General features: G+C 40.2%; 1 protein-coding gene across 3 annotated transcripts in view; it reads left to right on the top strand.

The window, feature by feature from the left end:
- MGAT4A (alpha-1,3-mannosyl-glycoprotein 4-beta-N-acetylglucosaminyltransferase A) overlaps positions 1-24,847 on the top strand; it is a 121,197-nt gene that overhangs the window by 60,478 nt on the left and 35,872 nt on the right. For all 3 annotated transcript variants that reach the window (XM_031007132.3, XM_055378485.2, XM_031007144.3), the window contains exons 5-8: positions 9,385-9,518; positions 21,739-21,785; positions 23,452-23,565; positions 24,389-24,464. In XM_031007132.3, the coding sequence (XP_030862992.1) occupies positions 9,385-9,518; positions 21,739-21,785; positions 23,452-23,565; positions 24,389-24,464 (371 nt within the window). The remainder of the gene's footprint in view (positions 1-9,384; positions 9,519-21,738; positions 21,786-23,451; positions 23,566-24,388; positions 24,465-24,847) is intronic.

Raw genomic sequence — 24,847 nt, 5'->3', positions numbered from 1 at the left:
AGGAAGACAGAGACAGAGAAAGGGCAACTAGGCAGTGGAAGAAAAAAAACTGTCATGAGATATAAGGAAAGCAATGAGGAATAAATGACTAAAGTGAAACCATAAGGAAACATGATAGGCTAAAAATATGTGGCTAGCAATGAACATTTTTAAAGGGACATAATTTAGTTATAACTAAAGGTAGATTGAGTTACTGAAGATTGAGAATGCCAAGATTTTTCCTAATTCTTTTTTTACTTTAAAGGAAATACGAACTAGAATTTGAAAACTTGCCGGGAAAGTGGAAGAAAATGAAATAATCACAGTTGATAGCTCTGTCAAATTATAAATACCATGAGGTAGGGGCCTTAACCTATCTCATGACTGTATTTCAGACTGTCTAGTACATAATAGAGGTATTACATATGCACAATTACTGCTTGAATTGGAAATACTAGGTGGTTAATCAGTGGAACTCTTGCACTCAGAATTAAAACAAAATTAGTGATCCCAGTAACTAGCCCAACCCGTTGGCTCTATTTCTGTTTGGTTTCCTTGGTCCATCTTACTCCTGCCTAAAAGGATGATATGACCATATTCTTCACTTTGCTGACATATTTCTTCTTAACTCTAACTCAGTAGAATACTTACATTTTCTGGATTGTAAATGGTAGAAGAACATTGTATCAGATAGGACAGGCTGGGTTATGTTGTGGTAACTAACAACTCCAGAGTCTCAGTGATTGAGATAACAAATGTTTATTTATTTTTTTGCTCATAGTACGTGTCCACCAAGGTTGACCAGTCATGCAGGGATCCAGCCTGACAGAGCAGTTGCCATCTTGAATGTTTCTGGCTGCTCTGCCAAAGAGAACAATCTCAAGGATTTCACACTGTAGTTATCAGTGCCTAGCCCACAGATTACACATGCTGATGACTCATGGGCTATTAATAATTATATCCCCTTTGCCCCACAGTCCCCAACCATAAGGGGACTAAGAAGTGTAGCCCCCACCATGGGCTCAGAAGGCCAAGGAAACTACCTTTTTTTGGTGGTAATTTTGCAAATTACCATAAGCATGGTCACTCTAATTTTGTAGGTTTGGCTGAAATTACAAGTTTCATTTTTAGTGCTTTTGAAGTCTTCGAATACCCTGGTTTAAGCTAAATAATTTAAATTTTAACTCTAAAATAGTATAATTAGGGATAAAATGGTTTATTCTCTAAACATGCTATATTAGTCCATTTTCACGCTGCTAATAAAGACATACCTGAGGCTGGGCAATTTACAAAAGAAAGAGGTTTAATTGGACTTAACAGTTCCACGTGGCTGGGGAGGCCTCACAATCATGGCGGAAGGCAAGGAGGAGCAAGTCACATCTTACGTGGATGGCAGCAAGCAAAGAGAGAGCAAGCTTGTGCAAGGGAACTCCTCTTCTTAAAACCATCAGATCTCGTGAGGCTTATTCACTGTCACGAGAACAACACAGGAAAGACTTGCCCCCATGATTCAATTACCTCCCACCGGGTCCCTCCCACAACACATAGGAATTCAAGATGAGATGTGGGTGGGGACACAGCCAAACCATATCATTCCACCCCTGGCCCCTCCCAAATCTCACGTCCTCACATTTTAAAACCAATCATGCCTTCCCAACAGTCCCCTGAAGTCTTAACTCATTTCAGCATTAACTCAAAAGTCCACAGTCCAATGTCTCATCTGAGACGAGGCAAGTCCCTTCCACCTATGAGCCTGTAAAATCAAAAGCAAGCTAGTTACTTCCTAGGTACAATGGGGGTACAGGCATTGGGTAAGTACAGCCATTCCAAATGGGAGAAATTGGCCAAAACAAAGGGGCTACAGGCCCCATCGCAAGTCCAGAATCCAGCAGGGCAGTGAAATCTCAAAGTTCCAAAATGATTTCTTTTGACTCCATGTCTCACGTCCAGGTCACACTGATGCAAGAGGTGGGTTCCCATGGTCTTGGGCAGCTCTGCCCCTGTGGCTCTGCGGGGTACAGCCTCCCTCCCAGCTGCTTTCATGGGCTGGTGTTGAGTGTCTGCGGCTTTTCCAGGCATGTGGTGAAAGCCATGAGTGGATCTATCATTCTGGGGTCTGGAGGACGGTGGTCCTCTTCTCGCAGCTCCACTAGGTGGTGCCCCAATAGGGACTCTGTTGGGGGGGGCTCTGACCCCACATGTCCCTTCCGCACTGCACTAGCAGAGGTTCTCCATAAGAGCACCGCCCCTGCAGCAAACTTCTAACTGAGCATCCAGGCATATCCATTCATCCTCTGAAATCTCGGTGGAGGTTCCCCATTATTGACTTCCGTGCACCTGCAGGCTCAACACCACGTGGAAGCTGCCAAGGCTTGGGGCTTGCACTCTCTGAAGCCATGGCCTGAGCTGTACCTTGGCTCCTTTTAGTCAAGGCTGGAGTGGCTGGGACACAGGTAACCAAGTCCGTAGACTGCACACAGCAGAGGGACCCTGGGCCCAGCCCAGGAAACCATTTTTCCCTCCTAAATCTCTGGGCCTGTGATGGGAGGGGTTGCCACAAAGGTCTCTGACATGCCCTGGAGACATTTTCCCCATTGAGCTTAACCATTCAGCTCCTCATTACTTATGCAAATTTCTGCAGCTGGCTTGAATTTCACCTCAGAATAATGGGATTTTCTTTTCTATCACATTGTCAGGCTGCAAATTTTCCAAACTTTCATGCTCTTTCCCTTTTAAAACTGAATGCTAGCCAGGCGCTGTGGCTCACGCCTGTGATCCCAGCACTTTGGGAGGCCGAGGCGGGTGGATCACAAGGTCAGGAGTTCGAGACCAGCCTGACCAACATGGTGAAACCCTGTCTCTACTAAAAATACAAAACTTATCTGGCCATGGTGGTGGGCACCTGTAATCCCAGCTACTCGGGAGGCTGAGGCAGGAGAATCATTTGAACCTGGGAGGTGGAGGTTCCAGTGAGCCGAAATCATGCCATTGCACTCCAGCCTGGGCCACAAGATCGAAACTCTGTCTCAAAACAACAACAACAACAACAACAACAACAACAACAACAACAACAACTGAATGCCTTTAACAGCACCCAAGTCACCTCTTGAATGCTTTGCTGCTTAGAAATTTATTCTGCCAGATACCATAAATCATCTCTCTCAAGTTCAAAGTTCCACAAATCTCTAGGGCAGGGGCAAAATGCTGCCAGTCTCTTTGCTAAAACACAACAAGAATCACCTTTACTCCAGTGCCTAACAAGTTCCTCATCTCCATCTGAGACCACCTCAGCCTAGATTTCATTGTCCATATCATTATCAGCATTTTGGTCAAAGCCATTCAACAAGTCTCTAGGGAACTCCAAAGTTTCCTATATTTTCCTGCCTTCTGAGCCCTCCAAACTGTTCCAGCCTCTGCCTGTTACCCAGTTCCAAATTCACTTCCACGTTTTCGGTTATCTTTTCAGCAGCACCCCACTCTACTGGTACCAGTTTACTGTATTAGTCTATTTTCATGCTGCTGGTAAAGACATACCTGAGACTGGGCAATTTACAAAAGAAAGAGGTTTAATTGGACTTACAGTTCCACGTGGCTAGGGAGGCCTCACAATCATGGCAGAAGGCAAGGAGGAAAAAGTCACATCTTAACGTGGATGGCAGCAGGCAGAGAGCAAGCTTGTGCAGGGAAACTCCTCTTTTTAAAACCATCAGATCTTGTAAGACTTATTCACTATCACGAGAACAGCACAGGAAAGATTTGCCCCCATGATTCAATTACCTCCCACCGGGTCCCTCCCACAACAGGTAGGAATTCAAGATGAGATTTGGGTGGGGACACAGCCAAACCATATCACGTGCCATCTAAGCTTTAGCAAAGCAAAACAGAAACCAAAAAACCCCAAGAGTATGGTAGGGATAGAGAAGTTGCATTGTGACTTTATGCCATTTTTGTTTGCACACTGTGGATCACCATGGGCTTTGCTTTCATCATAGTGAAGTCTTTGTACTCCATATGAGTTAGCATTTTCTAGGAATGCTCCTCATCCTAGTTGTTACACTGGTAATTTTTTTTTTTTTTTTGAGACAGGGTCTTGCTCTGTCGCCCAGGCTGGAGTACAGTGGTGTGATCACAGCTCACTGCAGCCTCTACCTCCCAGGCTCAAGTGATCCTCCCACCCCAGCCTCCCAAGTAGCTAGGACTACAGGCATGTGCCACCATGCCCAGCTAAGTGTTTTATTTTTTGTAGATACCGGGTCTTACCAAGTTGCTCAGGCTGGTCTCGAACTCCTGGGCTCAAGCGATCCTTCCGCCTCAGCCTCCTGAAGTGCTAGGATTAAAGGCATCAGCCACCACACCCGGCCTTAAATTCTGAGGTAGATTATTCTATGGAATTTTGCTTCCATTGTAACTCATCCTGTCTTTTGGGATCTCAGAGTAACATGGTCAGAACAGAAATCTGGATTGGAGGCCCTCTCCTCAAGTGTGTTGTTCTGAGTGAAAGTTGCCCCCGTCCACTTACTCAAGTCATCCTTGATTCCTCCCCTTCTCTTGTCTGCCAGCTGAAGCCCTGTTTGCAAGGGTCTCCATCATCCACTCATCTCCACCTCTTCAAACACCCTACAGCCTCATTCAAACCACCATCTTTTCCTTCAGTTAGTACATTAACTTCCTAACCGATCTTCCAAAGTGCTTTTACTTTTTGTGAAATTTGGTAATCTCTTAAAATTACAAATTGGATAATGTCATTCCCCTGCTTACAACCTTACAATGGCTTTCTCTTGCACTCAGCATTAAAACAAACTTTGTTATATGCAATGTGACCCCTGACTGATTTTCTCAATCTGGGCTTATTCTGCTTTCGATCCAACCTGCTCTTGGTATTTCTTGACTATGTCAAAATCATTCTGTCTTCAGGGCCTTGTTGCTTCCTCTTCTGCAGTATTCTTCATCAGCTCTTTCTCATGGTTACCAGCTCAGCTGATATCAGAGAGGCCTTCCGTGACCACACGATCTACAGGGGTACCCCCTCCCCATTCATCACTCTGACAGTACCAACCTGTACATAGCAGCCTGTAACATACATATATTTTAAATCTTTTTCCCCTTTCTAGAATGTGCGTTCCATGAGGGCAGGGACCTTACCTGTGTTATTTACCATTGTATGCTTAACACCTAGAATAGTGCCTTGCAGTAAATATGTGCAAAACAAATAGAGCAAATATCTTTTTTTGGGGGGACGGAGTCTCATAGAGCAAATATCTTTTTGAGTGCTTGAGAACTCTTCTTACCTAAAATGGAAGAGAAGATTGTGTCACGAGACCTTGGGGCAGTCCCTTAAACCTTTCGCATCTTAGTATTCTTACCTCAAGAATCATGGTGGTAGATCCATGGTCTTTACGCTCCCTCCTTCTGGCATTAGAATTCTTTTTTTTTTTGGAGATGAGATGGAGTCTCGCTGTGTTGCCCAGGCTGGTGTGCAGTGGCACGATCTTGACTCACTGCAACCTCCGCCTCCTGGATTCAAGCAATTCTCCTGCCTCAGCCTCCTGAGTAGCTGGGACTACAGGCACGTGCCACCATGCCCAGTTAATTTTTTGTATTTTTAGTAGAGACAGGGTTTCACCGTGTTAGCCAGGATGGTCTCGATCTCCTGACCTCGTGATCCGCCCGCCTTGGCCTCCCAAAGTGCTGGGATTACAGGCATGAGCCACCGCACCCAGCCCCTGGCATTAGAATTCTGTGAATTATAAGTATTTTTTAGTATCTCCAAAAAATTGTTGCATGATTAAGTTGTTTTTACCATATTTAAAATACTTCTGTATAGATACATAGCATACTAAGACTTTAAGGCATAATTTTTAAAAATTTACTTTGAAATACCTCTATAATGCAGTATAAGTGTTCCTAAAAATCACTGTGGTATGAAAATGGTGCAAAAAAACGAGAGCAAGGGGGTTAGGATCACAACACTCAAACACTTTGTCAGTTACACTATAAAAAAGGATAAGAACCGCTCTCCCTCTCCCTCTCCCTCTCCCCACGGTCTCCCTCTCCCTCTCTTTCCACGGTCTCCCTCTGATGCCGAGCCGAAGCTGGACGGTACTGCTGCCATCTCAGCTCACTGCAACCTCCCTGCCTGATTGTCCTGCCTCAGCCTGCCGAGTGCCTGCGATTGCAGGCGCGCGCCGCCACGCCTGACTGGTTTTCGTATTTTTTTGGTGGAGACGGGGTTTTGCTGTGTCGGCCGGGCTGGTCTCCAGCTCCTAACCGTGAGTGATCTGCCAGCCTCGGCCTCCCCAGGTGCCGGGATTGCAGACGGAGTCTCGTTAACTGAGTGCTCAATGGCTCTCAGGCTGGAGTGCAGTGGCGTGATCTCCGCTCGCTACAACCACCTCCCAGCCGCCTGCCTTGGCCTCCCAAAGTGCCGAGATTGCAGCCTCTGCCCCGCCGCCACCCCGTCTGGGAAGTGAGGAGCGTCTCCGCCTGGCCGTCCATCGTCTGGGATGTGAGGAGCCCCTCTGCCTGGCTGCCCAGTCTGGAAGGTGAGGAGCGTCTCTGCCCGGCCGCCATTCCATCTAGGAAGCGAGGAGCGCCTCTTCCTGGCCGCAATCACATCTGGGAAGTGAGGAGCGTCTCTGCCTGGCCGCCCATCGTCTGAGATGTGGGGAGCACCTCTGCCCCGCCGCCCCGTCCGGGATGTGAGGAGCGTCTCTGCCTGGCCGCCCCGTCTGAGAAGTGAGGAGACCCTCTGCCTGTCAACCGCCCCGTCTGAGAAGTGAGGAGCCCCTCTGCCCAGCAGCCACCCCGTCTGGGAAGTGAGGAGCGTCTCCGCCCGGCAGCCACCTCGTCCGGGAGGGAGGTGGGGGGGTCAGCCCCCCGCCCGGCCAGCCGCCCCGTCCGGGAGGGAGGTGGGGGGGTCAGCCCACCACACAGCCAGCCGCCCCGTCCGGGAGGGAGGTGGGGGGTTTAGCCCCCCGCCCGGCCAGCCGCCCCGTCCAGGAGGGAGGTGGGGGGGTCAGCCCCCCGCCCGGCCAGCTGCCCCATCCGGGAGGGAGGTGTGGGGGGTCAGCCCCCCGCCTGGCCAGCCGCCCCGTCCGGGAGGTGAGGGGCGCCTCTGCCCGGCCGCCCCTACTGGGAAGTGAAGAGCCCCTCTGCCCGGCCAGCCGCCCCGTCCAGGAGGGAGGTGGGGGGGTCAGCCCCCCACCCGGCTAGCTGCCCCGTCCGGGAGGTGAGGGGCCCTTCTGCCCGGCCACCCCTACTGGGAAGTGAGGAGCCCCTCTGCCCGGCCACCACCCCGTCTGGGAGGCGTACCCAACAGCTCATTGAGAACGGGCCATGATGACAATAGCGGTTTTGTGAAATAGAAAGGGGGGAAAGGTGGGGAAAAGATTGAGAAATCGGATGGTTGCCGTGTCTGTGTAGAAAGAGGTAGACATGGGAGACTTTTCATTTTGTTCTGTACTAAGAAAAATTCTTCTGCCTTGGGATCCTGTTGATCTGTGACCTTACCCCCAACCCTGTGCTCTCTGAAACATGTGCTGTATCCACTCAGCGTTGAATGGATTAAGGGCGGTGCAAGATGTGCTTTGTTAAACAGATGCTTGAAGGCAGCATGCTCGTTAAGAGTCATCACCACTCCCTAATCTCAAGTACCCAGGGACACAAACACTGCGGAAGGCCGCAGGGTCCTCTGCCTAGGAAAACCAGAGAACTTTGTTCACTTGTTTATCTGCTGACCTTCCCTCCACTATTGTCCTGTGACCCTGCCAAATCCCCCTCTGCGAGAAACACCCAAGAATGATAAATAAAAAAAAAAAAAAAGAAAGAAAGAAGAAAAAAAAAGGATAAGAACCTAATTATAATAGTGGCACACTTTTTCGCAAGTTAAATGATTAAGAAACACATAAATGTGGCATTCCATCTTGAAAAAGCCCTGAGATTTGCTTGTTGAAGTGGGTTGCTGAAGGATTGCAGCTTGTAAGTTATTGTGAAGGGCTGTGAGGTAGGTTATTTGCAATCTCATGGAAGGTTGCAACACCCAGTGTGGATGGGTGTGGTTGATAGTTGTGGTGAACTGAGACAGCTGGTAGGTATTTTGAGGTGCGTGCATTTTGTATGCAGTATTTCTACATGGTTCGGTTCAATTTTCTGAACTAAATTCAGCTGGGTACAATTTTCTGTTGTTCACCTGGTGTTTGTCTCAGAGGACAAATTGCACGTAAGCTAATGTGAAATTCATGTGTTATGCGCCAGTTTTTCCCTAATATGTTAATCATGTAGAAACAAATTTGCATTGAAAACAAGCATTATAGGAACATTGACTGTAATTTTAGACTTTAAAAATGTTGCACAAATAGTACACAAAGTTTTCTTTTTTTTTTTTTGAGATGGAATCTTGCTTTGTCACCCAGGCTGGAGTGCAGGGGCACAGTCTCAGCTCACTGCAACCTCTGCCTCCCAGGCGATTCTTGTGCCTCCACCTCCCAAGTAGCTGGGATTATAGGTGTGCGCCACCATGCTCAGATAATTTTTGTATTTTTAGTAGAGACCGGGTTTCGCCATGTTGGCCAGGCTGGTCTGAAACTCCTGAGCTCAAGCAGTGTACCACCTGTACCTCCCAAAGTGCTGGGATTACAGGCATGAGCCACTGTGCCTGGTCACAAAGTTTTCATATGCCCTTACCCAGTGTCCCTACATGACCATAGTATAGCGATCAAAAACCAGGAAGTTAACGTTGATGCTACACTGTTCACTAACCTTAGCTCTTACTCCGATTTTGTCATGTGTTTCATTGTTGCTATTTTTCTCTTTCAGGATCCAAATCAAGATCCCATATTTCACTTAATTGTCGTGGTTCCTTAGTCTTTTCCAATCGGGGACAGTTCATTACTCTGTCTTTCATGACCTTGACACTTTAAAGAGTACTGTTATTTTGTGGAGCATTGCCCCGGTTTGGATTTTTCTGATGTTTCTTTACGGTTAAGTTGAGGTTATGCATTGTTGGCAAGAACAACCACAGAACTGATGTTGTGCTCTTCTCGGCATGTCACATGCTTGAAGTCGAGAGATAAGACATTAGTTTTTAAGATATGTTTAGTGTTTTTAAGTTTTAGTTGTATAATACAGTTTGCTGTTTATACTTTGCAGCCATTCATTTTTTAGTGTGAAGTTTAATGTCTTTCATTTTTATCAGTTCTTTTTTTCTTATGGTTAAGGCATGTGAAAATGAATTACAGTATTACAGGTATGCCCTTGTGTTCTTTATTTTTCTTCCTGAAACTTAATATATTTTGATCCATCAGTTATTCCTATCAATTTGAGAGGGTATAATACTTTTGAAATAGAAATGTTTTTCTGTATTGTCCTTGTACAGTTTTTAAATATAATTACTATTTTTTTTTCCAGTTTCAATAGTCATGGGCATTCCCACAGTGAAGAGAGAAGTTAAATCTTACCTCATAGAAACTCTTCATTCCCTTATTGATAACCTGTATCCTGAAGAGAAGTTGGACTGTGTTATAGTAGTCTTCATAGGAGAGGTAACTATTTAATTGTTGTTATGTTTTTACCAAATATAGCCTATAAGAGTTGAAACTCTAATTGAATATTTGAATATGCTTTTAAAAACGCTTTTTAAAAAATGTGATGAGTAAAGCTTAGGTAATATATTCTACCTGGTAGTTTAATGTAAATCGAACTCACTTCTCTCCTGCAATTACAAACCAGGAATAGTAATATTTGTTGTCAATAGGATGTTACACCCATAGATCTTTAAGAACGTGTGCCTATTTCTAGCTCTAAGACTTAAATTTGGAGATTTGCACTGATGATCTTTGGGAGTCCTGAAACCTGAAAAAGGTTTAGCCTCAGCTGGGGTTTTATCATTCTTTTATTCTCTCCATCCCTTCTCTGTACTAAGAAATCATGTGAATGAGAAGTACCACACTTCTTGTATTTTACTGTCCTCAAAAGATGTAGAGAAAGAATAAATCTTGAGCAAGTTCTTTTTAAATCATGAGGAATAAGACCCTAGAGTAAATATTTTCTTAATTATTGTATAGAATTTCAGAATGGGAAAGGATTTAGGACATGGTCTAGTTCTGGCCCACTAATTCCTAACTTTTTAGAGTTCCCCATGTCTTTTTAAATGAAAATGGTCTTGATGATTTCCTTATTAGAGAAGTAAACAAATGCATACTGTCCAAAACAATTACATAAATATATAATGAAAAATTACCTGTTACTCCTCTACATAAATATAACTATTTCAAATTATATGTTAAGTGTTTTTTTTCCTGTGGCTTGTACAGCTATATATGAATGGGATCATTCTGTACATATTTTAATGTAATGGACATTTTTCCATGCTAACAAGAATAAATATCACAACGTCATTCTTTATGGCTATAAAATATTTCATTATATGGTTTTAGCACAATTTATTTAATGTCTGATTGATAGACATTTAGGCCGTTTCCTAACTGATATGGGTTGTCTCTTGTTCAAAAACACCTGAATTCTGTGTAATTGTTGCAAAGCAGAACAGGAAATCATATGTATGCAGAGGTGATGGCTAAATGAAGTGGTTAGAAAGAGACAAAAGGAGTTTTTGAGGTGGATTTCAGGCAGAATATTGCCTAAACCAAAACAACCAAATGATGTTGGTGGTAACCATGAAGAGGACTTTATATTGACCGAATATATTTGTATATATTTTGTGACAGGGTCTCACTCTGTCACCCAGGCTGGAGTGCAGTGGTGCAGATTTGGCTCACTGCAACCTTGACCTCCCAGGCTCAAGCAATCCTCCTATGTCAGCCTCCCAAGTAGCTGGGACTACAGGTGTGCACCACCATGCCCAGCTAATTTTTTGGTGTGTGTGTGTGTGTGTGTGTGTGTGTGTGTGTGTGTTGAGACGGGGTTTCACTATGTTGCCCAGGCTGTCTCCTGAGCTCGAGTGATCCTCCCACTCCAGCCTTCCAAAGTTCTGAGATTACAGGTGTGCACCACCACACCCAGCCTAGGATATTTTTTATATTACCCTGTTTATTCATATTGTTTCAGCAATTTGCCCAGCAGCATTCCAAATACCTTACATAAAAACTGTAGGATTTGAATTTAGATTCTATAAGGAATAACAGATTCATCAAGTTGGGAGAGCACCTACTGTTTAACTTTGAAAAACTGAGTTTCTAGAATATCCAGGTTCATGGAGTGTTTAGTATACAGTATGAAAATAATGTTGGTTTTTTTTTTAAATTCAGTGTTCTTATTTTACTGTAGTACACATTCTAGTTTGTGCTTCACAGGAAGAGTGCCCGAGGCCTTTACTATGCCTTCTTTAAATTCTTTGATATAAGCTGGTTTAACAGGGCTAATTAGCTGGCCTAGGGTCAGAAATTTGCACAGTAGAGGCCAGGTGCAGTGGCTCACACCTGTAATCCCAGCACTTTGGGAGGCTGAGGTGGGCGGATCACGAGGTCAAGAGATCGAGACCATCCTGGCCAACTTGGTGAAACCCTGTCTCTACTGAAAATACAAAAATTAACTGGGCATGGTGGCGCGTACCTGTAGTCCCAGCTACTCGGGAGGCTGAGGCAGGAGAATCGCTTGAACCCAGGAGGCAGAGGTTGCAGTGAGCCGAGATCGCACCACTGCGCTCCAGCCTAGGTAACAGAGTGAGACTCTGTCTCAAAAAAAAAAAAAAAAAAGAAAAAAGGAATTTGCATACCGGGAATACAGAAGTTGAATAACCAGAGAGTATTTATTAAACTGCTGTGGCATTTTTGGTTTTTGTTTTTATTTTCTGTTGTACATTTCATTTATACTAAGAAATATTATTTCTTTTCTGTTTTGATTTTTTGATAGATAATACAATCACATGGTTTTTAAAATCTCTGTGTGTGTTGTATACACTGAACAGTGTTCCTTCCGGTGCTGTGCTTTAGACACTCAGTTTACCCTGATGACTATTGATAGCTGTACCCATTCAGAGATGTGTAATGGCCCTAATTCTGTACAGATGGTATAAGGTTAATGTTTCATATTACAGCATAAACAGCTATTTAGATTTCTTTCTGATTTTGATAAAATATTTTCCTGGAAAATTATCCATTTTATCCAAGTTTTAAACTTTGCTTTAAGCAGAGGCGAGAAATGCAGGCTCCTGTTCTTTTTGCGGTTCTTCCCCCCCGATTGCTTTGTGCACCCGTGTGTATTTGTGACTGGCTAGTTAACGGATCTGTTTTCATTTATGATATTCCAAAAACCTTCTTGGGTTTATTTATTATTTCCTTTTTTGTTTGTTTTCGGATCCATTGATGTCTGCTTTTAACATTATTAATGTTTTCTTCTATTTTAGTTCCATTTTTTACTTTTCAAACATGTTCACCCAAATGCTAACTTGATTTATTTTCATTATTTATTTTTTAGATATAAGAATTAATATGCATTTTGCTGCCTGGTGGCAACTGTTTTAATTGGGAGCTTTTTGTTTTTTTATTTTAAATTAATAGTGAAATGTTTGGTCATAATTTTTCAACTGGTGTGTGTGTGTGTCCATGTTTATACATGTTTATTACACACATACATACATATAGTTTTTGTTCTGCTGAATTTCCCCCTTTTGTCTTATTATTTTGGATAGTTGCTGTGCTGGTCCGTCTTTAAGGATCATCATTGGAGATGAAGTTTTCCCTAGGCTGCTGGTTTACAGGAGGATGAGGGGACAGAGTAGTGTTCCAGACGACTCTGCCTTTCCTTCTGCCACGCAGTTGGGCTGATTCCTGCAAATACTGCTAGCCTGTGCAGCTCTTCATGTTACCTCTGGTTATTAGGACTAAACTGGATCCCTTTGGAGTTTAAGAATTTTGGCTATTAATAACTTAAAATAAACTTTGCAGTTTTTGCATCAGGTTCTCATTGCTAATTGTGTATGATTTCCAGGAGGGAAAGTGGGAAGTACTGTCAGTGTTGTGTTCCCATCCAAACTCTGTATAAATAGCTGAGTCTGTTCTAGTTAGACAGCTTAGTGTGCCTTCAGCCAAGGGTTACTTACCTGAATGTTTCTGAACTCTTTTTCTATCCCAAAGCACCTGAAGGGTACAACAGCCATAGAAACAGTACAAACTCTTTCAGTTGCCTGTTAATCATATTTTTTAAAAAAGTCAAAAGCGTACATTTCATTCTAAGTATTCTTTTACTTAATGAACAAGTGTCCATTGAAGTGCCAAAATGAGGAAGGTACTGGAAGAGATTAAAAACTCTTTAAAGGCCAGACATGGTGGCTCCTGCCTGTAATACCAATGACATGGGAGGCTGAGGCAGGAGAATCACTTGAGGCCGGGGGTTCTAGACCAGCCTGGGCAACAGAGCAAAACTCTATCTCTAAAAAAAATTTTTTAAATTATCCAGGCATTGTGGTACAAACCTGTAGTCCCAGCTACTCAGGAGGTTGAGGTAGGAGGATCACTTCAGCTCAGGAGTTCAAGACTTCAGTGAGCTCTGATCAAGCTACTGCATCCAGCTTGGGTGACAGAGACCTTATCTCAAAGAAAAAAAAATCTATAAAAATCCATTAGATAATAAATGTTGGCCCAAAATTGAACTCTAGCAGTACACTAGAATATTAATATTTTACGCCATTAGCTTTATTTTTCTGCTTTTTGAAAAAAAAATTATTAGTTATACATGTACATGACTAAAGTGTCCAATAGTTCTACAAAGTTGGTTAAAATAGTCTCCTGTTTTCGTCCCCCCCACCCATTCCCCAGCCCCTATTTTCTTTGCTTTCCCTTCCCCATTTCCTCCTCTTCTGGGACGTTTTAGGTTTCTTAGCTGTAGCTGGCTAGCTGGCAAGTAAAGTAAAAAAACTCCCTGTGAGTTTCTCTATCATTTTTCTGTGTTCTATTTTATTAGTTTTCACTCTAATCATATTAGCTTTATTCTGCTGCTTTCAGTTTGGCTTACTCTTTTTTTTCTAGATTTTTAAGGTGATTGGGTAGATTATTGGTTAGAAGGCTTTCTTTTCTAATATAGTCAGTTTAAAGCTATAACTTTCCCTCTAAGCACCACTTTAGCTGCATTCCATACATTTTGATATGTCGTGTTTTCATTTTCATTCAGATCAAAATACTTTATGATCCTCTTGTGATGTCTTCTTTGACCCATGAGTTATTTAGAAAAGTGTTTAAAATTTTTTACCCGTTTGAAGATTCCCAAAATTTTCTTCTTTTGTTGATTTGTAATTTAACTACTTCATAGTCAGAGAATACATACTTTGCATGATTTCAGTCCTTTAAAATTTATCAATACTTGTTTATGACCTAGTGTATGGTCTGTCCTGGACAGTGTTTCATATGTTCTTACAAACAATGGATTCTGTTGTTGTCCAGTAAAGTGCCCTCCCTCCCTTCCCTTCCTTCCCTTCCTTCCCTACCTTCCCTTCCTTCCCTTCCTTCCCTTCCTTCACTCCCTTTTCCTCCCTTTCCCTCCCTTTCCCTTCCTTTCCTTTCCTTTCCTTTCCTTTCCTTCCACAATCATCTATCTAATCTATCATTTGTCTGTCTAATCTATCTGTCCCTCTAATTTAGTTATTTTTTTAGAGATGGAATCTTGCTCTGTCACCCAGGCTAGAGTACAGTGTTGTGATCATAGCTCACTGTAACCTTGAGCTCCTGGGTTCAAGCAATTCTCCCACCTTGACCTCCCAAAGCACTGAAATTACAGGCATGAGCCACCATTCCTGGCCATGGCTAATGTTTTTTTGTTTTTGTTTTTTTAAATTTTTGTCTTGCTATGTGGCAGTGGCTGGTCTTGAACTCCTGGGCTCAAGCAATCTTCCTGCCTTGGCCTCCTGAGTAACTAGAAGTGTCTTATTGTAGATACATATTAGATCAAGTTGGTTGATAGTGTTGTTCAGGTCTTCTATATACTTGCTAATTATCTGTCTAGTTTTTTAATCTGCCTAGCTTCTATTCTTAATTTTAAATGCTAGGTTATTGTATTGGTGTATCAGTAGTATTTTGGCCTGTAATTTTTCAGCAGCTAGATTTAAAAATGTTTATTTATGCATTGGTTATAAATCATACAAACTGGCTGGGCATGGTGGCTCATGCCTATAATCCCAGTACTTTGGGAGGCTTAAGTGGGAGGATTGCTTAAGCCCAGGAGCTTGGGATCAGCCTGGGCAACGTAGCAAGACCCCATCTGTACAAAAAATAAAAATGTAGCCAGGCATGGTGGTACACACCTGTGGTCCCAACTACTTGAGAGGCTGAAGTGGGAGGATCACTTGAGCCCAGGAATTCCAGGCTGCAGTGAACTATGATCACTCACACCACTGCACTGAACCTGGGCAACAGAGCAAGACTATGTTTCTTAAAAAAAAAAAAAAAATCACACAAACTACTATACGAAAGAAATTGTGTGTGTGTGTGTGTGTATGAATAATAGTCCATAAAGTTTGCTTGTAAGTCAATAAATATTTATAAGCAAATAATTTGCTTGTAATTCAATAAATATTTTTACAAGCCTCTGCCCACTGAAACTTATCGAGAAGGACAAGAAAGAAAACCCTGAAATATGTAATATGTTAGGTGGATGTTAGGTGATAATGAGTGCTGTAGAGGATAAATCAGTAAATAAGAAAAGAGGCTTGGGGTTGCCCAGGGAGGGTGGGCAGGACATTTGGGCAAAAGCCTGAGGGATGTAAGAGTTGGACAATCCAGGCAGAGGAACTGTATGTGCAAAGGCCCTGTGGCAAGATCATTGCTTGGCACATTTGCCAAGCAGCAAGGAGAGGCCTGTATGGCTTGAATAGAGAAGGTGGGAGACTCAGTAGCAGGAGGCAGTCAGAGAAGGGTGGAGTGGGCCGGATCACGTAGGATGCTACAGGCCATTACAAGAACTTGGCTTTTACTCTAAGTCACCAGGGCTGGCAAACTTTTTTTAAAGGACCAATAATAAATATTTCAGGCTTTAGGAGTCATACAGTCTCTGTTGGAACTGTTCAGCTCTGCCATTTTAGCCTGAAAACAGCCATAAACAATACATGAACGAATGGGGTTGTGTTTCAATAACGTTTGACTTGAGGATAACAGGCAGCAGATCTGTTTTGCCAAACCTGACCCCAATTTAGATGGAAAGTCATTTGAGAGTTTTTAATAGAGAAGACACTTTATTAACCCTCTTTTTAAAAAAGGATTTTAAAAGACTTTTTGTTCTGAAATAATTTTAGATTTACATAAAGTTGCAGAAATTATAGAGGGTATCTCCTTCACTCAGCTTGCTCTGATGTTGACAACGTATGTAGCCATATTATAGTTATCAAAACCAGGAAATTAACACTGATATAATACTCAACCAAACTATAGACTTTATTTGAGTTTCCTGTTTTTCCGCCTGGGTTCGCCTTTCTGTTCCAGCATGCACTACGGAACACCACATTGCAGTTAGCGGTTCTCATGCCTTGGCTTCCTCCCGTCCATGTTTGTGTCTTTCATGAACTTGGACACTTTTGATGGGCACTGGTCAGTTATTTTGTAAAATGTCTCAGTTTGGATTTATCTGATATTTTCTCATGATTATATTTTGGCTATGCATTTTTGGCAAGAATAATATGACTTGCCTTTTTAAAAAGGATCCTGCTGTCTGCTTTGGTAAGGGCAAAAGAAAGGAGACTACTTAGAAAGCTGTTGCCATAATTGAGGTGAGGCTTGGACTGGGAGACTGTTCATGGAGGTGATCAGAGATGGGTAAATTATGAACATGTTTTTAACTAAATGGGTTCTAATAAAAAATGAGAACCATTGCTATAGCATCAACATAACTATTAAGGACAAAGCTCCAATTAATGAACTTAAAATAGCCCTTTTAATGTTTTCTGTTTAGTTTTGTACATTTGAATAGAAATATGTATCAAATTTAGGCTTAAATGTCAAGTCTTCAGAGAGATTTTCTCCGAATGTATGTTTAAGTAGGTCATCTCTGTTTTTCCTCTATTATTGCATTCTATTTTTATAACACAATATTCAGTTATATATACACATACATATGTGTACATATTTTTGTTTGTTTGCTTATGAACTGCTTCTCTCACCAGTTTTAAGTTCTACAAGCAGAGATCTTCTTTATTTACCAACCTATACTCAGAGCTTGATAATATGGATACAGTGGATCCATGTATGTATCCAGTATGGATACAGTGTATATATCCATCCGTTTCTTTTCTCCACATTCTTCCTGATACTTGTTATCTTTTGTCTTTTTGACAGTAGCCATCCTGACAGATGTGATGATATCCAATTGTGGTTTTAATTTGCATTTCTCTAATGATTAGCAGTGTTGAGGATTTTTCATATATCTGTTGGCCATTTGTATGTCGTCTTTTGGGAAATGTCTGTTCAGGTCCCTTGCCTATTTTTTCAGTGTTTTTTCTTACCCTTGAGCTGTTTGATTTCCTTATATATTTTGGATATTAACTGTTTATCAGATGTGCAGCATGCAGATTTTTCTCTTAACCCATAGGTTGTCAGGCATGCTGTTAATTATTTCCTTTGCCATGTAGAAGAGTTTTAGTTAGATGTGATCCTATTTGTCTATTTTTGTTCTTGCTGCCTGAGCTTTTGGGGTCATATCCAAAAAACCATTGCCCAGGCCAATGTCATGTAGTTTTTCCCTTATGTTTTCTTCTGGTAGTTTTAGAGTCTTCTTTTGTTTTCAATCCATTTTGAGTTTATTTGTATATTTCACGTGAGTTGAAGGTCCACTTTCATTCATCTGTATGTGGATATCCAGTTTTCTCAGCACCATTTACTAAAGAAACTTTTTTCGTTGAGTGTTCTTGGCACCTTTGCTGAAAATCAATTGACCATACATACATGAGTTCATTTCTAGGCTCTCTATTCTGTTCCATTGGCCAGTGTGTCTGTTTTTTAAAAAAATCAATACCATACTGTTTACATTATTATAGCTTCATAGTATAGTTTGAAATGATAAAGTGTGTTGCCTCCAGCTTTATTGTTTTTCCTCATGATTACCTTGGCTATTTGTTGTGTGTGTATGTGTATGCGTGTGTGTGTGTGTGTGTGTGTGTGTGTGTGTGTGTGTGTGTGTGTGTGGTTATATATGAATTTTAGGATTTTTTCCCATTTCTGAGAAAAATGTCATTAAATTTTTTGATAGGGATTACATTGAATCTGTACATCACTTTGGGTAATATGGACATTTAAATGATATTAATTCTTCCAATCCATGAACAAAGATATCTATTTATTTGTGTGTTCTTCAAATTATTTCATCAACATTTTATAATTTTTGGTGTCTAGTTCTTTCACTTCCTTGGTTAAATTTTTTCCTAAGTATTTTTTTGGTAGCCATTGTAAATGGGATTGTTCTCTTGATTTCTTTTTCAGATAGTTCATTGTTAGTATATAGAAATGCTACCTATGTTTGTATATTGATTTTGTATCCACAACTTTACAGTATTTATTACTTCTAACAGTTTTTTAGTGGAATCATTAGGGTTTTCTGTATGAGAAGATCATGTCATCAGCAAACAGTGACAATTTCACTTCTTCTTTTTCTATTTAGATACCTTTTATTTCTTTATCTCGGCTAATTACTGTGTCAGGGACTTCTAGTATTATGTTGAATAGAAGTTGTGAGAGTGTGCTTCCCTGTCTTGTTCCAGATATTCAAGGAAAAGCTTTAATTTTTCACCACGCAGTGTAACATTAGCTGTTGGTCTCTCATATATATGGCTTTCTTGTGTTGAGATGCATTCCTTCTGTACCTGAGTTGGTGAGAACTTTTTCACCGTGAAAGCATGTTGAATTTTGTCCAGTGCATTTTTTGCATCTAATGAGATGATCGTATGGTTTCTGTCCTTTATTTTGTAATGTGAGTTATCACATTCATTGATTTGCATATGTTGGACCATTCTTGGATCCCAGGGATAAGTCCCACTTGATCATGGTGAATGATCCTTTTAATATGTAGTTGAATGCTAGTATTTTGTTGAGAATTTTTGCATGTATGTTCATCACAAATGCTGGCCTGTAATTTTCTTTTCTTGTAATGGCCTTGTATGGCTTTGGTGTCAGACTGGCACTGGCCTCATTAAGAAGAGTTTGGAAGCACTCCCTCCTCTTCCACATTTTTGAAATAGTTTGAGAAGGATTGGTATTTGTTCTTCTTCCCTCCTAGAACTTGCTTTTGTTAAATTTGTAATTTATGTAAAGTGACACAAATTACAGTTGTTTAAGTGAATCTTTTACTAGATACATGAACTAGAAGGCAACATAGGATTTTGTGTAGTAGTACACGTGGATTACTTTGTTTTGTAAATTTGATTACACATTACACAACAAATCTATGTTCACATAAGCTTATTCTTCTTGGTTCCCGTTTTGGACGGCCAGGGACCTGGAACTGGTCTTACTCACCTTTGTATTCCTGTTTCCTTAGGTGGACAAATCACTGTCCTTCATTAAATGCTTATCAAATTGAATTTCAGGTTGTTAAACACAGTAAAGTTCATAAAAACCATGCTTGTTCATATTCTCCAAAATTGTAGATTGATGAGTGGTTAAATACTCATTGGTCAAATTTGTGAATGATAATTTATTTAAAAAGAAATCACTGATGTTTGGGCTTCTATAGAGGAAGGACAGAGAGTTTTGAGCTATATTCCAATTGTGTCTCCACAGTTTGGTAAGACTTTGAAGGATTTGATCTCATGAAGCTATCTTACACATGAGTTGTTAGACTTAACAACAAGAATTAGAATTACTTTCAATTACAGAAATTAAAATAATTTTTGGGTTCTAGTTCTTTCACTTCCTTGGTTAAATTTTTTCCTAAGTATTTTTTTGGTAGCTATTGTAAATGGGATTGTTCTCTTGATTTCTTTTTCAGATAGTTCATTGTTAGTATGTAGAAATGCTACCGATGTTTGTATATTGTTTTCCAGAAAGCCTGTTATAAAAACTTCTTATAATTTGATGGTTTTGTAATTTCCGGGATTAAGCTATACCTTTTTTGTTTGTTTTTCTCAAGTATTAAGTGCTTTGACAGTCTTTATAACATAGATTATATTTTATATATCATTGAGTCTTTTAACAATTGAGCATTTTTATAAGTTATCGCTGTATTTAAAATTGATAGGTAGGTGTATTAGTCCATTTTCATGCTGCTGATAAAGACATACCCAAGACTGGGTAATTTATAAAGAAAAATGGACTCACAGTTCCACATGGCTGGAAAGGCCTCACAATCATGGCAGAAGGCGAAAGGCATGTCTTACATGGCAACAGACAAGAGAGAAAATGAGAATCAAGTGAAAGGGGGAAACCCCTTATAAAACCGTCAGATCTTGTAAGCCTTATTCACTATCACAAGAACAGTATGGGGGAAACTGCGCCCATGATTCAGTTATCTCCACAGGGTCCCTCCCAGAACACATGGGAATTATGGGAGCTACAATTCAAGATGAGACTTGGGTGGGGACACAGCCCAACCATATCAATAGGGCTCTGGCTGGCTCAAAAATGTGGCCATGGCCCTGTAACCCAGCCTGCCATGTCCCTGGCCTGGTTGTCCCTTGGGCTTCCTGGGGTCCTTGAAGGGGCAAGGATCTGGAGTTAGGAGGAGGATGATGTCTGGACACACACACCGGAGAAATAATGCTCATAATTATTTACATTTGCCCATCACCTGTGCTCCACCCTGTTCGTCAGTCCTTACAGCTATCCTAGAAAGTGGTTTCACTTTGACCCAATTTCACGGTCTTTGACATAGCATCAGAGACAGACTCCGTTTACCTCTTAGAGGAGAAAAGCTAATGATGTTTATCTCTGTTAGACCCCTGGGAGCCAGAGCCCTGGAACAAGCCAATTCTTACTGTTGAATGTCACCTCTTCCAGGCAGCCTCTTCTGATGCTTCTACCCTCCATGCTGGGTTAGGTCTGAACTTGGTTGAAAATGTCTGTTTAAAACATGCCTGCCATGCTTAGACTTGTTCACTGCAGTGCAGCCTGGCCTAGAGTAGGCATTCAGTAAATGTTTGTGAAATGTGAATATGTGATTCATTAAATCAATAAAGAAAATAAAGAAAAATTAATAAGAAGTATTAGAATTTTGACTTGTTCATAATTTAAAAATATGCAGATCTGATAAATGTTTATTTCTAACTGATTGAAGTGCTCTTGATTCAGTTCTCAGTGTCAGTGTAATATTAATATGGTGTAATAATAGCAGTTTTTTATTACATAGTTTTATCATTTAATCTCATAATCTCTAAGGTATTTCCTTTTTTTCATAGAATAGGTTGAAACTCAGAGAAATGACTTTAGAGTATACAGTTCAGTAGCTACAGAGGCAAACCTTGAACCTAGGTTTTATGATTCCAAGTAGAAAAATCTTTCTTCATATCGTGCAGCATCTGTCACTAATGCTATTCACTATAGTTTGGATGTTTTGATAGAAGTAGAAGTAGTTTTTGTGTTCAGTTTTCCTAGTGAATGCAACACAGACAATTAAAAATAATAAAAACTTCAATATCTGCTTATTAGCAAGTGCTCAGTGACATTCAGTAGTACAATAGAACAATACAGAAATGCAAATTTAATAAATTGTCTAAAAATTTAATGTATGGTTTTAATGAGTGTTTTTATCATTCATTTAATTTTGAGTTCAGTATTAACAGTTAAATAAAAATGTAAAAACTTGAATATAGATACATTTTTTTTTCTTTCCCAGACAGATATTGATTATGTACATGGTGTTGTAGCCAACCTGGAGAAAGAGTAAGTTCTTCTTAATTATAAACATAAAAATATTTTGGTTACTATTATCTCTTGGGTTTCTTGCTAAAAGAAAATGCCTTCCTTGATAGTTCATTTCTCTGTGGAGTTCATTGTTTATTAGATCCTCTGATTGGTATTTGATATTGTCATAAATTAGGTGCATATATATCCAGTTATGTGATGGGATAAATTGGTGTATTTCATTATAGAAAAGACTTGAATGTCCTATGTATGTAACACTATTAAATAACAGTCTTTAATCTTGAAGACAGTGAATACAGAGAGAGTCATATGAGATTAAATCTTTCACACTGTATTTACCAGGCAAAATCTTCCTGCTCTCAGGGTAGATATTTAACGTAGTAATTTCAGACCTCAATTTTAAACTATGTCTTAATCTGTTCTATTCTGCAAAGATTGAGTAGCAGTTTACTATGAGCGAGGCACGTGGTAGGTAACAGAGGGAAAGCTTAGTAAGTTTCAGATATTATTTTTTATACTATTGCCTTAATAGTTTCAGTAGTGTAATAAAATTAGTCTTGCTATGAATTTCTTCATTAAATTGTATCTGGTTTTTGTCCCTAAAAGATATACCTTCTACTTAAATCGAATATTTAAAAACATTATAGTTCAGGATTAAATTGTTATTTGTTTGGTTTTCCTGAAGTGCTGAGTTTCTTGGAAGTCCTTATAGAAACAAAATTTGGCATAGACTTCTTAAGGAACAGGGCAGTAATGATTGGTCCCCTTTCCCACTGACCTCAGGGGCAAGTCTGTGGGCTTATGCAAGGATTCTGGTGATTTACATGTTCCTTAGTGTGTAGAAAACCAAGCTCAGACAAAAAGTACAGTTAAACACTAAGAACATTTGTGCAAAGGCAGGCAGTTGCACTAGCATTTTGTGGAGATTTGCAAAAATGAATCAAGGGAGAATGCAAATGCAAAAGAAATTACAATTCAGTCAGTACAGACTAATTAAAAACTTTAGAAAGGTTTCTTAACCTCAGCCCAATGGACATTTTGGGCCAGATAATTTTTTGTTGTGGGGGCTGCCATATGCATTGTAGAATGTGGGGCAGGATCCCTAATGTCTACCCACTAGGCGTCAGTAGTACTGATCACAGTTGTGGCAACCAGAACGTCTTCAGACATTGCTAAATGTCTTCCAGAGGGACAGAATCACCCCCAGTTGAGAAACACTGTTTGAGAATGACATGTGGTCTATAACCCACAAGCAAAGCTTCTTGAAGATGTAAGAGCTTTGGTTTTTGCAAAAATATATGTATTTAAAAACACATACATACTTATTTGTTTTTCTTCAATTTTCTATTTTCTGTGAGACCTTGATTTTTTTTTTAATTCAGATACATTTTAGGAACGTTAATGCCTGCAGTTGGCTTAGGATTTCTATGCTACTTTAATAAGAGCAGTATTTTATAGTTTTTAAAGCATTACTTTAAAAAAAAACTTTTGCTATTGGAAAAAACTGTATTTTCTGTAAATGAAATCAGTGATGAGCTGCTCCTTTTAACACCTTGCGGCCATAACATTATACGTTGCTACAAATGATTACTGATGTGTTTTATGTTAAACACAGTGTATTGAGCTTTAAGATAAATAAAATCCCACAGAACTTAAGTAACTCAGCTAACCTTTCTCATAATAGATTTTCTAAAGAAATCAGTTCTGGCTTGGTGGAAGTCATATCACCCCCTGAAAGCTATTATCCTGACTTGACAAACCTAAAGGAGACATTTGGAGACTCCAAAGAAAGAGTAAGGTGAGCATGTGCCGTTTAAAATCCTCCACACTTGTGAGTGTAAATATTTAATACATGTAGTTTTATTTTTCGAAGCTGAAAACATTTTAGAGTTGAATTTGGTAAAATATTCTAGGTAAGTCTCATTAAGTCCAGGACAGCTTGGAAATAATGTAGAGTTTTCTTAGAATATGTAAAAACTTAATATCAGCTTTTATTTTACTGTGTTTTCTTAAACTAGCTTTTAGATCCACTTCTCTTATGTGTTTCTGTAGGCTACCAGGAATTCACTGACAGGGTTTAATACTGTAAATTTAAATATGAATTTTTTAAAGCATTCAGTACCTATTTGTGAACTTTGATCTGCGTGCAAACAGTCCTAGGCACCAGAGTAGTGACCCTAAAAGTGTAATTTTTGAAGCACTCGTTTGATGAAACATTAAGATATTACTGAAAAAAGGGTCTGTGGTCAAGGAAGTTTGGAAAAATATGTATTAAGATTTTTTTTTCCAATAAATGTCTTTACTGTTGGATATTTTTGTGCCTCTTATGAATTAATATGTTTCTAGAAGGGGAACATGTATACATACTTACTTGATATTAGACTCATTTTTTTCCCCAGGACAGCTTGAGAATTAGTGTTCTTGGGAATACATTTTGATAAAGTCTTCATTTAGAGGAAAGTGAATTTTCTTTGACTCTTCGTCCTAAGTGAGTGTGTGTGTGTGTGTACACATATACATAGATGACATGTTATATAGACATTTGAGGTTTATACATTTAATCTTATTTTACTAAATTTGAGTCTGATTCCTAACTTACTTTTCGAAAATGTTTATTTCAGATGGAGAACAAAGCAAAACCTAGATTACTGTTTTCTAATGATGTATGCTCAAGAAAAGGGCATATATTACATTCAGGTAAGTGTGGTTTTTCCTTTGTTTTTCACACGTGTAAAGAAAAAGTGTTATCAAGGGTATGTTTTCATTAAAACAGGAAGTTTTGAAAGTGCAAACCCTCTGAGATCTGACAAATCATAACTATCTCAGAGCAGAGGGGTCTCCATGGTAACTGAGCATGTGGGCTCTGATGTTTCTCCACTGAGTAGGGAAGCCAGCCCTCCACTTAGCGGGGGACCTACAACTCACTTATCTTTTTCCTCTTTTTCTCCCATTCCCCCATCTTCTTTCCCCTCTTCCCTCTCTCCACTGTCAAGAAGAACTAAGATGTCATTATTTGGCAGATTTTAAAGAGGAATTTTCTTACAATTTTTCTTTAGTGGTCTTACAATGAACTAACTTTT

This window comes from Gorilla gorilla, chromosome 12 (genome assembly GCF_029281585.2).
Source record: "Gorilla gorilla gorilla isolate KB3781 chromosome 12, NHGRI_mGorGor1-v2.1_pri, whole genome shotgun sequence".
NCBI classification, from domain to species: Eukaryota; Metazoa; Chordata; class Mammalia; order Primates; family Hominidae; genus Gorilla; species Gorilla gorilla.
The sequence above is the reverse complement of the archived record's forward strand: the minus strand, read 5'-3'. Positions and strand labels throughout refer to the sequence as shown.